Source organism: Hibiscus syriacus, unplaced genomic scaffold, assembly GCF_006381635.1.
Source record: "Hibiscus syriacus cultivar Baekdansim isolate YM2019G1 unplaced genomic scaffold, ASM638163v2 tig00009861_pilon, whole genome shotgun sequence".
NCBI lineage: Eukaryota > Viridiplantae > Streptophyta > Magnoliopsida > Malvales > Malvaceae > Hibiscus > Hibiscus syriacus.
The window spans coordinates 23,623-39,356 of record NW_024062204.1 but is presented as its reverse complement, the minus strand read 5'-3'; the positions used below and the strand labels follow the sequence as shown (position 1 = coordinate 39,356).

General features: G+C 34.7%; 1 protein-coding gene and 1 pseudogene across 1 annotated transcript; one reads left to right on the top strand and one right to left on the bottom strand.

Annotated features, from left to right (window-relative positions):
• The first annotated feature begins 621 nt into the window (after positions 1–621).
• Positions 622–3,887, top strand: LOC120203370 (annotated as a pseudogene).
• A 280-nt stretch (positions 3,888–4,167) lies between these two features.
• Positions 4,168–9,735, bottom strand: LOC120203372 (protein S-acyltransferase 24-like). Its single transcript, XM_039203677.1, has 12 exons — positions 9,404–9,735; positions 8,976–9,116; positions 8,574–8,686; positions 8,077–8,156; positions 7,828–7,934; positions 6,941–7,137; positions 6,343–6,571; positions 6,104–6,181; positions 5,917–6,015; positions 5,566–5,644; positions 5,325–5,462; positions 4,168–4,746 (listed from the first exon to the last, which is right to left on the bottom strand). The coding sequence occupies exons 1-12, from the start codon at positions 9,698–9,700 to the stop codon at positions 4,400–4,402; spliced, it is 1,905 nt and encodes a 634-aa protein (XP_039059608.1). The 5' UTR covers positions 9,701–9,735; the 3' UTR covers positions 4,168–4,399.
• Positions 9,736–15,734: the final 5,999 nt, after the last annotated feature.

The window sequence follows — 15,734 nt, the reverse complement described above, 5'->3', positions numbered from 1 at the left end:
TAATCATGATATGTGTACTGAGAGAAAGAAAACTATTAAACTATTAATTAATTACTTTGAAAGTTCAAAGCAATTAATAAGTATAAAAATGGGTTTTATTATGAGTCTGCGTTGGACGTACCAATAAACCTGGGAATCCCAGTGAAAAAAAGGTTAAAATATAATATAGGTCCGTAAATTTTGATCAAATTATTATTTTAATAACTAAACTTTTAAAAATCACATAACAATGATTTAGTTTTTCAAACGATTACAAAATGATCACTTTAATGTTGTAATACTTGTAAAATATTTGATGAGTTTAACGATCATTTTATAACAACTTGATAAATTTAATGACTATTTTGCAATAATTTAATAAATTTAATGATTATTTTATAATTATTTGATAAATTTAATAATCATTTTATGATTTTAAAAAAAATTCAGTGACCAAAATGATTGATTCTATGGTGTACTTTACCCAAAACAAAAAGTGAAAAAGGTTCCATTGTATTTTTCCTGAAATTTTAAAATAAAAACAAGATTAAATTATTAATGAGCATTCCCCTAATACAAAACAAAACAGAGAAAGGTTGGTTGATCTGTTTTTCTTTCGGCTCCAAGGGATTCTCTGATTGAAAAGTTTTCTCTGTTTGAGTTTTCCCGGAAAATTTCCATACCTCGTTCAGTTCATTTACCAGATAAGTCCATCTCCTCTGCCTTGAATTTATCCTTTTCTTCCTCATCATGGTTTTTTCTTTTTAGCTGAAGTTAAGGATTTTGGGATTGTTTTGTTTCTCTCTGAATTGGGATTTTTTATTTCTTTGTTCAAGGAGTGAGAATTCCGGGTTTGGAGGGGATAAATATTTTTTTCTCATTTTCCGGGTGATCTAAGGGAAAATCCAATTTTCATTTTCTGGAGATCGTGTGGCTTTAGTTCAAGGGGGTAATGATTTTTTCTTCGTAATTAGATAAAGGGTTTAGGGCTTTTTTTTAAAAAAAAAATTGAGAAATTGTTCGATTTGCAATGGGGAAGAATAGTGTAAAGAACAAGAAGCAAACAGGAAAAGTAGTTGATAGTAATGTGAAGCATAGCAAAGTCGGAGATATCAATTTAAAATCTCATAATTCGGACATGGCGATTTTCGTTTCCATGTCTCAAGAACTGAAGGAAGAAGGGAACAAACTGTTTCAGAGGAGGGATCATGAAGGAGCAATGTTGAAATTCGAAAAGGCCCTCAATATGCTTCCGAAGAATCACGTTGATGTATGCCATCTTCGGAGCAATATGGCTGCATGTTATATGCAGATGGGATTGAGCGAGTACCCCAGGGCAATCCACCAATGTAATTTGGCTTTAGAGGTGATGCCTAAGAATAGCAAGGCCCTCCTGAAGAGGGCGAGGTGTTACGAGGCTTTGAATCGGTTCGAATTAGCTTTCAGAGATGTTAGTACGGTTCTCAACATGGAGCCCAATAATTTCTTGGCAATAGAGATTTCAGAAAGAGTATGAAATCCACTTGAGAAAAAAGGGTTACGGGCGCACGACACTGTGATTGAATTGCCTCCAGAAGATGTTGAACACTTAAATGCTTCGCAAGCTTTGAAAGTTGTCAAAGAGAAAGCCAGGAAGAAGAACAAGAAGAAGTTCTATAAAGTTGAAGAAAAAAACGCTGTGGACCAGGTTCAGGAGAAGAAGGTTGACAAAAGCACAGATGAAAAGAAGGCTGAGGATAAACTGGTTGTAGAGGAGGTAATCAGCAATAAAATGGAAGAAGAACCAAAGAAGACTTTGAAGTTGATTTTCGGAGAAGATATAAGGTGCACTCGGTTGACACTTAATTGCAGCCTTCTGCAACTATGGGAAGTTATTAATGATCGGTTTCCTAGCTCGAAAGCAGTTCTTATCAAATACAGAGATGAAGAAGGCGATTTAGTCACAATCACCAGTGATGAAGAACTGAGATTGGCCGAAATATCAGCAGTATCCCGGGGTTCCCCGAGGCTGTACGTTGTAGTAGTCAATTCTGAGCAGGATCCATTCTTTGAGAGATTCAAGTGTGAGGATGTTCACAATCTCGACGTAAAACAAGGTAAGGCAGTTGAAAATGGGGATGCCAAAACAGTTACGGAAGCAAGAAAAGATTCATGTTGCATAGAGGAATGGATACTCGAGTTTGCCCAACTGTTTAAGAACTATGTTGGGTTTGATTCAGATGCATACTTGAATCTTCATGAACTCGGTATGAAGGAATATTTGGAGGCCATGGAGGACACAATTACAAGTGAAGAGGCCCAGGACCTTTTCAGCAGGGCGGCTGAGAAATTTCAAGAGCTGACGGCATTGGCATTGTTCAACTGGGGAAATGTTCATATGTCCAGGGCAAGGAAGAGGGTGTACACCACGGACGATGGCTCGAGAGAATCTGTATTCCAGCAGATCAAAACTACCTATGATTGGGCACAATTAGAATATACCAAAGCAGGAAGGAGGTATGAGGAAGCCCTGAGAACCAAAACCCGATTTCGATGAAGCTCATTTAGCTATAGGGCAACAACAGTTTGAGCAGGCAAAACTTTCTTGGTATTATGCAATTGGTAGCAATGTTGATCTAGAAACTTGGCCTTCTGAGAAAGTTCTGCAACTTTATAACAATGCTGAGGAAAATATGGAAAAGGGCATGCTTCTGTGGGAGGAGTTACAAGTGCAATGCCTGCGTGAGTTTTCCAAACCGAAGAAAGAACAGAACCAGATGCAGAAAATCGGATTGGATGGTTTATTCAAAGATATATCAGCAGATGAGGCTGCTGAGCAGGCTGTCAACATGTGTGCTCAAATAAACATTTTATGGGGCACCATACTTTACGAACGTTCAATCATGGAATTCAAACTAGGGCTACCAGTCTGGCAAGAATGTTTGGAAGTGGCTGTTGAGAAATTCGAACATGCTGGGGCTTCTCCTACGGATATAGCTGTTGTGGTAAAGAACCATTGTTCAAATAACAATGCAGTGGAAGGTAACTTACTGCTTGAAATTCATAATTTTGCATCAGCATCTAACATCTGTATATACCATAGAAGCATGACTCATCTTTTTGTCGTTGCAGGTTTAGGGTTTAAGATTGACGAGATAATACAGGCATGGAATGAGATGTATGAAGCTAAAAAATGGGAGAGCAAGTTTTCATCATTCCGACTAGAGCCATGACTTCAACGGCGAGTTTCAAAAATTTATCATGCATTGGAGCTTGCATGAGCTGCATGTTGTTTTGTGTGGGGTTTCCGGGAAAACACGTGGATAATATTACTTGAAGTGAGATATATAGTCCTGATTCTTTTAGGTAAACTGATTGATTCTTCAGAATAAACCACAATCATGCCATAGAACATTTTGATACAATTCACCTCTGAAAAATATGAATATTTTCTTCATGTGTTTTCTGCATGCCGAAATCATCACATGCACTTTTATTGGTCTGTCACTTTCAATTACATGTTTGTTCACCTCCATTAACAAGTTATGAGAAAACCGTATGCGATTCGTTTTAAGCATTCATTGCCAGAAATAACTTCGGGTCTTCTCGCCTGCAGGTTTTTCTTTCAATTTTCATTCAGATCAAGCATCAGCCTTGAACTTTCAGAGTCAAAGGAGAGACTGTTACAGTTCTTAAAGGTGTTTGATTGATTCCCTTTTTCAAGAAATAGGTTCAAAACTATCCATGCAAAATTCGGGGACAACACGAAGCATCAGCAGCAGCAGGGATTTCATTTTTGCTAGTCGGTTTCTGCTTTAGCCTTCATCAGCTTCCTTCCTCAAAGAAGCAGAAAATATGCATACACAGTGAATCCATTATTTGTAATAATTTTATAGATTTGATATTTGCTTTAAATTGATCAATTTGTTATTTATCTTAGTTATTTCTTATTAAGAAATTTAGAAGAAAGATGTTCTTGTATTGGATTGATTCGAGTGTTTGTTGGAATAATTGATTGAGGATTGTTGATTTGTTGTTCAGCTTTCGCCTCCACTTTATCAATCATTCAAACTAATCAAAATATCTCATCAAAAAAATAATTATCATTACAATAATAAACTATCAATGAGACTATTTACATCGTTCCATACTTCACATCTACCCCAAATGGATTACTTTCAAACACCCAGACTGAAAAACCATTGAGAAAATGCGAAAAGTCGGAAAAATGCAGCACCCATAAACTGAAAACAGAAAGGATGAGTGACTGATAGATCAAAAAAATCTCAAACCGGATGTATGTAAGCTTTTAATCCGATGCACATCAGTTTGAACTTATCTGGATGTGAATATCGCAAAGTTGCGACAGTATGAATGCTACTCTATCCACAACCAAGATCTGATACCAAAGGCTCGTTCTCAGCTTTCCGCTTTGCTATTGTTAATGGCTGCAGTGCGAAGAATGAACATGGCCATGATGTGCATTGGTGTTGCTAGAATTAACATGTATAGCTACATGGGCGTTTCCGTTCGCCAGAGCATGCGAATCAGCATTTTGCAAGTTTGGTTCCATTGACATTTGTACCAACCCAGTTCCTTTGGAATCTACTGAATCTTCAGTAATTGGCACGTCTTCATGGTAGCTGTTGATCAGGAAATCGGAGCAGTTTTTCCGACATCCATGATCATAGGGATTTCTAAACTGACCATCAGCACCCCTGAGGTAACTATAGCGCATGATATATGCCATTTCGCTCGTTGTTATATTCCGAGATATCTGTAGCAATTATTCACGTTCAACAGAAGGGAGTTAGATATGCAAAATATTCTACAACCTAAACAGTAAGTACCACATCAGATGTTGGACCTATGTACGTTAATTTTTTTCCAAGTTTCTCTATGCTTTCATCCCCTACCATGTCCAGATATATGTCCGACACGTGTTGGCCATAAATACTTAAAGAAGAATAGTCGGAATAACAAAACAAGAAACGGCGTAAGCATGCATACTGACAGAAATCCCTATTATGTTGGGAGAAAAATGATGTGACAGAAGGTTGGCTTGAGATTTCAACCCTTGGGGGTAAACAATGCCTTGATTATGCATATCGGGATGGAAAGGGCACATGATCATTTTAATCCATACCTCAAAACTTCCGATGCAGGTACGGAGACATTCGCTCAATCCATAATCTCTAATAAACTCCTGTTACAGTTTGATTAAGATTTATGGTGGTTTACGATGAGAAATTTACTCTCCAAAACTCAGCAGTGTGAGCGTCGGACTAATCTAAAAAAACATCAAGAAGCACACACTATTTTTCAATTGAGGCCAAGGTCGGAACAACATAAAGTAATTCCTACAAGAAACAGACAGTTAGAGATCACCATAAATAAGAGGAGAATATCCGCAATAAAAAATGATAATGCACCAATACGACGAGTACGAGCATGGTTCAGCAATGGTGAAAAGGCGGATGAAGCCATTGGATCCGTCAAGATTCCTGTATGTCAAAGGAAACATTCGTGGGACATTCAAGGAGGAAAAAGATGACTATGCTAACCTTGGAAACTAGTTTGAACTTGGAATTTGAATAGAAGGCATACTTGTCATAGCAACTACACCAGTAATCGACATCGCTGAAACTTCAAAAACAATGAAAACAAAAAATTCCCATTTGTTTTTCTGCATCACGAGGTACCAAAAGAAATTAATTAACAGATACAATGACTTCATCATAATTAAATACTATTCACTTTCCTCATGGGAAATTCGACCTATGAGCATAATTGTAACCAACACCCAATCGCAATTCACCCACATTTTCTATGTCTTTGAAGATAAAAGTCAACGTATAAGAGCATTCAAGCCCTTAATTTGATTGTATAATTGGAGTACAGGACGTTAAACATGTAACAAAAGAAAGTATTAAAATAATAACAGAGGAAACAAAGCACCTTGCCAACACAATTTGCTACCCAAGGGCAATGATGGTCAAATTGTTCAACACAACGATCACAAATGGAGCAGTTTTTGGCACGAAGAGGCCTGACAATCTGACTATATAATAAAATAACAAAACAGAGAAAGTGAAATTATCGAATGAATAACATATAGGCAATAAATGCTAGAATTGGCAAGCACCTTGCATGTTGCACAAAGCTGAGACCAATTTCCAGCTAGCAAAGCTGGATTATTTACCTCAATCTTCAGTAAAGGTTCCTAGCAGAAATAAAGAAAAAATGTTCGATGGTGATAAACTGTATTAATCATTTAAAACACGGTATGTACAAGATTTGAAGAAACAAAATCAAATTTCAGAAAGGTAAAAGATTAACATCAAACAAAAACCAGTTAGGCTTAATAAGGAAAGCTGGACGCACATCATCTTTCATGTCTTGATTGTCATGGACATTCCTCTTGATGAAATCGGGATCCTTGCTGCATAGAAAAAAAAAGTAATGACAAAAATGCACCTCACTTATGATTTTTCCCATATTATCTTTTTGATCCGTTGGTACTGGCCTTGTAAATCTTGGAATACAAGTCAACATGTTGACTCCTGCGACAACTACCCATGGCAAAGTAAACGACCCCATACCCCTCCCCACTCTTCCGACATAAAGAAGCATGGGAAAACACCAAGAATATGATTGCTAATACTTGAAAAATAGGTCCATGAAGAAAACACATACACTAAAAGGTACCATAAGACATATATCAGTCATTTTGACTGCAGCCATAAAATGATTCCAAAAACAATTGTTTCCGTTTCCAGCTCTGAAACTCTCCGAAAAGCTTTATTCAGCGTCATAATAACCTAAAAGACCTTTAAAAGAAAATAAAAAATAAGTCCACGTCAAAGAATATACCTGCTACACCTATAAATAAATAGGTATTGAAGAGAGACAGGTACAGTCTTGATGGTATAGAACAATTAACTCTCATGAAGATATGTTACTCAAACTCAGGTACGAATACAGAATGATCATTTTCATTTTCCATTTATTTGGAGGGTCAAATACCCATAACCATGTCTGAATATATGTCAGAAAGGGTACATAAAGAAGAAGAGTTGGAGCAACATAGTCCTGAAGAGATCGAGAGACACACCCATTATGACAGGTTGAATATAGGTCCCCATCATGGCGATTTTCGTGTAACCTTCTAGCATTTCCCTGCAGAGTTGGGTGTTTAAGAAACACAAATAGTTTGGGGCATAGCTCAGTTGATTTCATAAGCATATAATCTTCACAATTAAAAGAGAACATGTAGGATAATAATTAAGCCACCTATAGGGAATTTTTACAGATTATTATGAGACAATTAACAAGACCAGTCAAAATCAATTATAATTGCCTCTAAATAGTTCTCATAGTGAAGGCACAAAATTTTCAAATGTGCGATCATTATAAGTCTATACAAGGGAAGGTAAATATTAAGCTATCCAACAATAAAAATAATTGTTATTTGAGAAATCCCAGCTCCATAAACCTGGTTGCAGCATAAACAAGGGGAAGAACATTTTGAGTATGTATATGCGTATGGCATCATCATTCCAAGCTGCTCCCAACAAATTAAAATGGACAGAGACTACAATTTTCTCCTTTATGTAATGATTGGGATTCCCCCCCTCCCCCTTTCTTTTTGGTGTTCTTATCAGTAATTAAACCCCTTCAATCTCTATGTGGGCAGAAGACGAAGCAAGATATGCCTTTCATTCAGCCCCCGGCACTCATGAGTCAACACCAACAACAAAGAGCATAAACTGTGTAAGAACGAAAATAAAAAATAAAATAAAATAAAATACATAACGATCATTTATCAAAGAATAATCAATAGCCAGGTTAAAATGGTATTGAACCTACAAGTAAAAATGCAACTTTTCTGTGATTCTTTTCAGAAGCAAGCTGTGCAGGTTTAAGGCAACCTTCTAGGTTACCCTTAATAGCTGCCCAATGAAGAGGAGTGCAACCTGATATAAAGTTAAATCATGGTTAACTAAGCAAATTTTGCATGCAATCTTACATTCCGCATGTACAAAATGTTTAGGCTATAGATTATCCAGAGGAAATTCCCTAGAAATGGCACTTTCAACCTGAGATTTAGAAAATTACACTCTTTGTCTTGACGTCCTCTATGTGCATCGAGAAATAAAAGAAGACGTAAGCAGTCAACAAAACCTTTATAAGCAGCCCTAGTGTTGCCCATATTGAAAGGAAGTGAGAATAAAAATAATAAAGCTAGCACTTGTAAACTTCATTAGTACAATCAACCAATTCTAGGTAAACAAATGAAGTAATCAAAATGTGCATGCGAACTTGTTAAACTTGGCAAAATAACACAAACGAAAAAAATGACACTTACAGAACGAAAACAGCAACAATAAAAATTACACAAGTAGGTTAAATTCTGATTGTAACTTCAGATTCACAAAGTCAAGACTACGCAGGAGCTTATTAGTTATTACCATCATCACAAGGCATCACAAAATCAGTAACTCACCAACTCAAAGCAGTCTTACTTACCAGCAAGTGCATCAAACAAATTTTCAGTACCAAAAACAAAATTTCAAGTGAATAAGTATAAGGTGAATGTAGAACTCCACATGTACCAGTGCAAAGGGCTCCTTCCCTCATTATCAGGAAAATCAGGGCCAGCATTCCATTTCGAAACAACGTAATAGAGAAAAGCAGTTTGGCCATATTGTGTAGCAACATGTGTTATCTGCAGAAAATTACAAAAATAAAATAAAAATAAAAAATAAGAATGCTTGCACCTGGAGGTTGAAAGAAAATCAAGAAATACAGCCATGATTATATTGTCAAACAAAAATGTATAAGAATATTTTTCAGCATTAAACTAAGAAGTTGAAACCCATTTGATGCAGAAAACACATGTCGTTGCTCAATATGCTCTGAGTCTCAAAATCTGATAGCCCCACATTTCATGTTTCACATGTTAGAAAAAGTAGTTACATCGGCATTAAACTCAACCACATCGAAGAAAAACTAACCCGATAGCCATAGATGTCTGCAGCATCCACCCGAGCACCCTCTCGGAGTAAAATCTCAGCAACTTGTGTTGCACCTCGTACTGCACTCCAATGCAAGGCCGTCTGCCCGCTGTAATCTTTGGCATTAACATCTCCACCATGCTAGCAAATCAAGACAACCCGGAAACTACTCAGTTTAATTGAATTCAATCCAAATCAAAACTTCAAACCCAACACGTCAATAGCATTTATTTTCAATTCGCATTCCCAAAATCCAGTTCAGCATCCCCATAATAAAGTAATTCAATAAACCTACTCAAGGAAAAACATTATATATATCAGATACCAAATCCCATTACACCCAAATATTCAAAACGAAAAGCTTCCAACTCTAGCAAAGAATGCCAATCCAGAAAATCCATCAAACAATCACAAAAGAAGAGACAAACCTCGATGATATAGTGGGCAACGGCGGTTCTATTATTCAAAGTGGCCCACTGGAGAGCATAGTAACCAAGGGCATCAGGCACTGAAACAGAGCAACCCTCGTGCTCAACCAGCCTCTGAAGCTTCTCCAAATCCCCATAAGCAGCAGCGCTATATATATCGGACCTCAAGCTCTCGTAATAATTATGATTACCAACAACCCCATTATACGCTTGCCCATATACAATTTCATTCGTCACGACGGCACCCGATTGTTTAAATGGCTGAACCTCTTCCACCACCTCGATCTCCGACGACATATCTTAAAAACCAACGATTAAAAAATAACTAAAAATAATTTTTTTTCACGTTCTTAATTTTAATTTGATTATCAAAATGTCGACAACTCCGGTGTGTTTGTATAGCTGTCGACAACTCCGGGTTGGATTAAGTTTTCCCGATCAAGTATGGAATTTGAAGACGCTATAAATATATACGAGTTTAAAGGTCGAGTTTGATTCCATAAATTTAGAAATATGTTTTACTATTTTAGAAACTAACAAACATTTTCATTTTTAATTATATTTAAATTTAGAGTAAAATATACAAATGATCCTTATAAAATGATCATCTGATTATATAGTATTGTTTTGTTGAGTCTTTCAACTATTAAAAATTATAAAATAGCCACTCACTATTTAATATATTTTAAACTCTCTATTTTCTATTAAAAAATTAGTGGTTATCTGAATTGAATGTTAAATTGTTGAGTTTAAAGGTAGTTTTTTTTTTTTTAAAATTAGCCCACGTTCATTAAGAAAACATAGAATCAGCAGATACAATGGAATAGACCCAGTTTGGGATTACAGTAGTAAAATAAAGTGGCGATGCTGATGTTGTTGCATAATTTGCAAGTGCATGTGCTGTCCCGTTGGTTTCCCGTCTGATAAAAAGAGTTGAGATGTTAGCAATTGTCTTGCTTCAAGAAGGTGGAACCGAAGCACAGAATGGTCAGTATCTGCGTTCTAAAGTTGATGCACAACGTTCATGGAGTCGCATTCTACCTCAACCGATGAAAGCGCCAATTCAACCGCTAGCCGAATTCCTCGAGTAAGCGCCATTGCTTCAATGATACCTGCTGTACGAGTCGTAGAAACTGGTAGAGCTTGACCCGACCAGACTAATCTGTCACTGTCCCGGATGATGACGCCTATAACCGTAGAAGCCGGTGAACGAGGACAAGCCCCATCCACATTAATTTTGAATGTACTGGCCGAAGGTTTCTGCCATCGTTGAACAGACAAACTTGAGTACAACCCGGGTAACGATGAAGATGATGTAGTCATTGCCAATGAGAATGTTGATTGTAGTGCATTAGCCGAAGCGATCAAATGACATCTTGGTAAAAGCTGACCTTCATGAAAATATAAATTCCAACGATGCCATAGCTGCCAAAGTAAAATCAAAAGTTGAATGAAGCGATTAGCAGTTAAGTCGAGCATCATGTTCTCTAGCCATGCACCAAAAGAGAAAAAGTCCTGTAATCGACGCGCTCGTGAAACCAGCCTTTATCAGGATTGGAGAAACCAACGAGTAATCCCTCAACGGGAGCAGAGCCGTCTCAAATATTTTGGTGCCCTGAGCGAAAATAAAAAAAAATAGGCCATGAATCCTTAATTGAAGGAAAATATATTTCATTACTTTAAACAATTAATTCAATATCGTAGAAAAATTACTAAACTTTTTCGAACATTAGTTTCATTGTTTTATTAAGAAAACACCTTAAATACGATTAAGAGAATAAAAAAATTTAATGTGAGTATAAATTATGATATGGAGTTTGATTCTGAATAATAAATTAAAAAATAAAGAATAACATATTATGTTATCTTTAGATTGAAATTGGAGAAGACTAAGAGTTAAAGAACATTTGGTAAATTGAAAAATAAGATCGGTAAAAAAGAGAGACAAATATGATTAGATTTAATTCAAAATTAAATGAATTAACGAGAAAGATGGAAAAAAGATGAGAAATTGAGAATTTTATGAAATTGAAAAAAATTAGAGGCCTTAATTATAAAGGTAGAAATCGATATTAAAAAAATAGAAGCCTCAATTATAAAAGTGTCATTGAGATCGAAAAACTTATGAGCCTCAATTAAAAAGTTAGAAAGTGAGATTAAAAAATTGCAAGGACCTCAATTTTAAAGTTAAAAAAGTGGGATTAAAAAATTAGGGGTGTAACACCCCCATACCCATACCCGACCCGGATACGAATCCGATGTATCACATTGACTTTTCAAAACATATGCTTTTACAAAGTAAATAAAGAATTTCAAATTCCCATTTAAAATCAAAGCCGAATAATTTACATTAATTAAAAACAATTGGATTTACAAAACATATCAGAGCATATTCAATTGTTATCTCTTAGTACTGCCAACTACATTTAATATACCAAAATACATATGATTCAAAACTCTTTTCTGATATAATCTTTGGAAAGCAGAGACTAACTTGTCTTGCTCCTATTTGCTCCTTAATCTTCTCGAAACCTACATATGAAACATTTACACGCTAAGTCTATGACTTAGTGAGGCATATAAAATGAATACAGGAAAACTTTAATTATTTAACAATGCACTAACAATCCACACACTAATAACATGCAAAATCATATAACATTTCATATGACTATTGCATACATACATAATATCATTATCATCATTCACATTCTTATTATTATCAATATTATTTTCATTCATTCCTTTAATCATGTGATCTTATTCTTAACATTTATGCACATCATATCATATGTCTCACAAAGCTAAACACATAACATCACACAAGGTTTCTTCAGATTATCTCTTTTATTAGCCCCATGTATACTTCTGAGAACTAAAGATATATGAGTACATTGAGGTTGTGCACATATGTTGTCACCACACCTCGTATAAATTCCCACTAGGGGCAAATAGAATTTGTCCCGAAGGACAACGTAGAAATGTCCCGAAGGACCACATATATGTCCCGAAGGACCACTCCTTAAGGATCACATATATATTCCAAAGGACCAAATATGTGTCTCAAAGAACCGTATATATGTTCCAAAGGATTACATATATATCCCGAAGGACCACGTATAACCCTCGACTCTTGTTATGCCAACTATACCCCTAGCTCTTATATCACATAACATGAGCATTATCATTTATGTTCGTCACATATTTACACAATCATATCACATAGGCATATAATCTCATAGTTTCTTATCATATAATTCATGTCACATAGCTTATATCTTGTGATCATGTAATCACATAACTTTTTATCACATAGCTCATAGTCATATGGCTTATCTCATAGACATGTATTCACATGTTCACATATAATTCATAGCCTTTCTCATACAATCACATAGGTCATATCAAATGGCTTAGTTTTCATGTTTATATAATCATTTATATCTATACCACATAGCTTATATTCCAGGTTCATGACATCACATAATTCAATTATATCACACTTCACATAACTCATTTAACATACATAGTATAACATGTAACTCATGCAATAACATATGACACATACACTCATATGCATATACTCTAATATGGAAAATAGACTTATCACAAGTCTTATTTCCATTAATTATCATATAGTTAATATTATGCACTCACCTGGTCTCACTAGTCAATACTTATCTCTTATCTCTTTCTCGATGACTATTACTTGGTCAACTTGTCTGGACTTTGCTCTCTATCTTTATCTACACAAATGTACAATCCAATAAATATCGAGATTCGAATTACTCGAAAAGATTCTTACTAATATAAAATAAACAAATCATTGATTCCTTAATTCCAACTTAGGTAGCATCGGTACTACAAGCACAATACCGATACCTCTATATTTGTAGTATCGATACCATCCCACGGTATCGATACCCATTTTGAATTCTGAACAATGCAAGAAATGGTACCGATACCTCCCAATTGGTATCAATACCCATGGTACTGATACTACCACTTCAATATCGATACCCCATGAATATTTATCCCACTTTTGCCTTATGGTATCGATATTGTTCATGCAGTATCAATACCCTACGCATAATTATCATCTATTTTGCCTTGTAGTATCAGTACTCACTCAACCAATATCGATACTGCTAACCCATAATATACTTTTAACCCGAAATTATCAATATTTTACCCAAACTTTCCTTATTTAGCTTTTTTATGCCTTTAAAATCAACTATAGATACTTAAACCATCTTTTAGCACTATAACACCTCATTATCTTCAATATCTCACTATAACTCTTGAAACTAATAATCTTACTAAACTTTCAAGGTGTTCTAAATCCATTTCTAATACTTTAGACTTCTTAATCCATCTTATGACAAGTCAAATTCATCAACAAAACTTCAAAAACTATATTATATCAATAATTCACTTCTACACCCTTATTACAATTTCTTTTCTAATTCTCTTGTCTTGTTGTTTTAATCTTATATAAGTTTTCCTTAAGCTTATATAACACTCAAAGAACAAGAACCAACTTAAAGATTCAAGAAATAAACAGTTATACCCAACTCACCTTTAAAACTAGAGCTCTTCAGCAACGAGGAAGAAGATAACAATGTTGCAGACTTCTCTTTTTTCCTTTCTTCCATTATCCACTTGTTTATATCCCTTAAAAAGAGAAAATAAAAATCTTCTCTTAGAAAAGACCATAATACCCTTATTACTTTCACACTTTACTATTAAATCCAACATCAAAATTCTCTAGTTAAGTCCCTAAACTTATCAATTTTTTGAAATCATACCTCAAAGTTTCAAAACTTACATTTTAGTCATTATCTCTGATTTTGGGATGTTACAAGAGGTCTCAATTATAAAGGTATAATTAAGATCGAAAAAACTTAGGGGCCTCAATTAGAAAGTTAGAAAGTGAGATTAAAAAACTTAAGGGTATCAATTATAAAGTTAAAAAAGTTGGATTAAAAAACTTAGGTGCCTCAATTGAAAATGTAGAAAGTAAGATTGAAAAAACTTAAAAGCCTCAATTATAAAGTAAAAAAGTGAGATTATAAAATTAGGGGCTCAATTATAAAGGTACAAAAAGGGATTGAAAAAATAGAGACTTCAATTATAAAAATAAAAAGTAAGATTGTATAATATTAGGACATCAATTATAAAAGTAAAATATAAGATTCAAAAAATATAAAGACCTAATTATAAAGATAAAAATAGGGACTTCAATTATAAAAATGAAAAAAATGAGGGTCCTGAGCAATCGTTCCGGGCGGCGCTCCCTCTAATAGCCGGGTCTGCATGGGAGACCGTTTCTGCCGGAATCCACATAAACAACACCGATCATCAAGAGCACAGACGTGGGCAAGTGGGCTACCAACTGGTAATGCTTCATGAACCGCGCGGCGGCCAAACATACGAACTTGAGGTAGCGTGTAATCGTGATAAGAACAGCCAAAGTTTGGATTCATTAAAGGTCGAGTTTGATTAAATAATTTAGAAATATGTTTTACTATTTTAGAAACTAACAGGTATTTTATTTATAATTATATTTAAATTTAAATCTTTTTATTTTAACTTAAGGGTAAATTAGGCATTTAGTACTTAAACTGTCAGTTTTGATCATTTTAGTACCTAAACTTTCAATTATTTCAAAATCATACCTAAATTTTAGTTTTTGTTTCATTTTAGTACCCTTGTTCAAAATTTATTGTTAAACTTTGAAAAAAAACTTGAAAGTTTAAGTACTAAAACGGATCAAAACTGATAATTTATGTACTAAATGTGTTAAGCTTTTAACGACGGGATACTAAAATAAAACAAACACTAAACATTTGGTTTTGAAAAAAAATTAAAAGTTTAGGTATTAAAACGGAACAAAATTGATAGTTTAGGTACTAAATGCATATTTTACCCTTAATTAAAGGGTAAAAAACACCATTCCTCTTTGAGTTTTACTCTCTCTCTTATTTCACTTATTGTATTTTTAGTTTTTCTAATTTACTCACCAAACTTTCAAATTACTCATATTTTAATCATTCTGAATTATTTTATTATTATTTTTGTATGACTTGATATTTTTATTATTATTTAATATACAAATAATTTTGAAGGTCAAAGGTGGTTGAAGATAATCAACTATGGGTGGCGATTATTTTAAGTCTTTTTGAATTAATAATAATAATATTATTATTTATATAATATTTTTAGTGTTGCAGGTAGGGATGTTTAAATCAGGGTACCAGCATTTTACTTCGAGTAACCAGTTCTTCGAGTAGTATAGTTTTTGGCCCGTGACCTGGCCTGTTAAGTTCGG

What these genes read in the sequence shown, in the direction of transcription:
- LOC120203372 (XM_039203677.1), bottom strand. Translation starts at nt 9,700, where the DNA reads ATGTCGTCGGAGATCGAGGTGGTGGAAGAGGTTCAGCCATTTAAACAA. An exon ending in AGCTTTGTGCAACATGCAAG is followed by an intron (nt 6,016 to 6,103) that starts GTGCTTGCCAAT and finishes TTATATAGTCAG; the next exon opens with ATTGTCAGGCCTCTTCGTGC. An exon ending in TAGCAAATTGTGTTGGCAAG is followed by an intron (nt 5,645 to 5,916) that starts GTGCTTTGTTTC and finishes CTCGTGATGCAG; the next exon opens with AAAAACAAATGGGAATTTTT.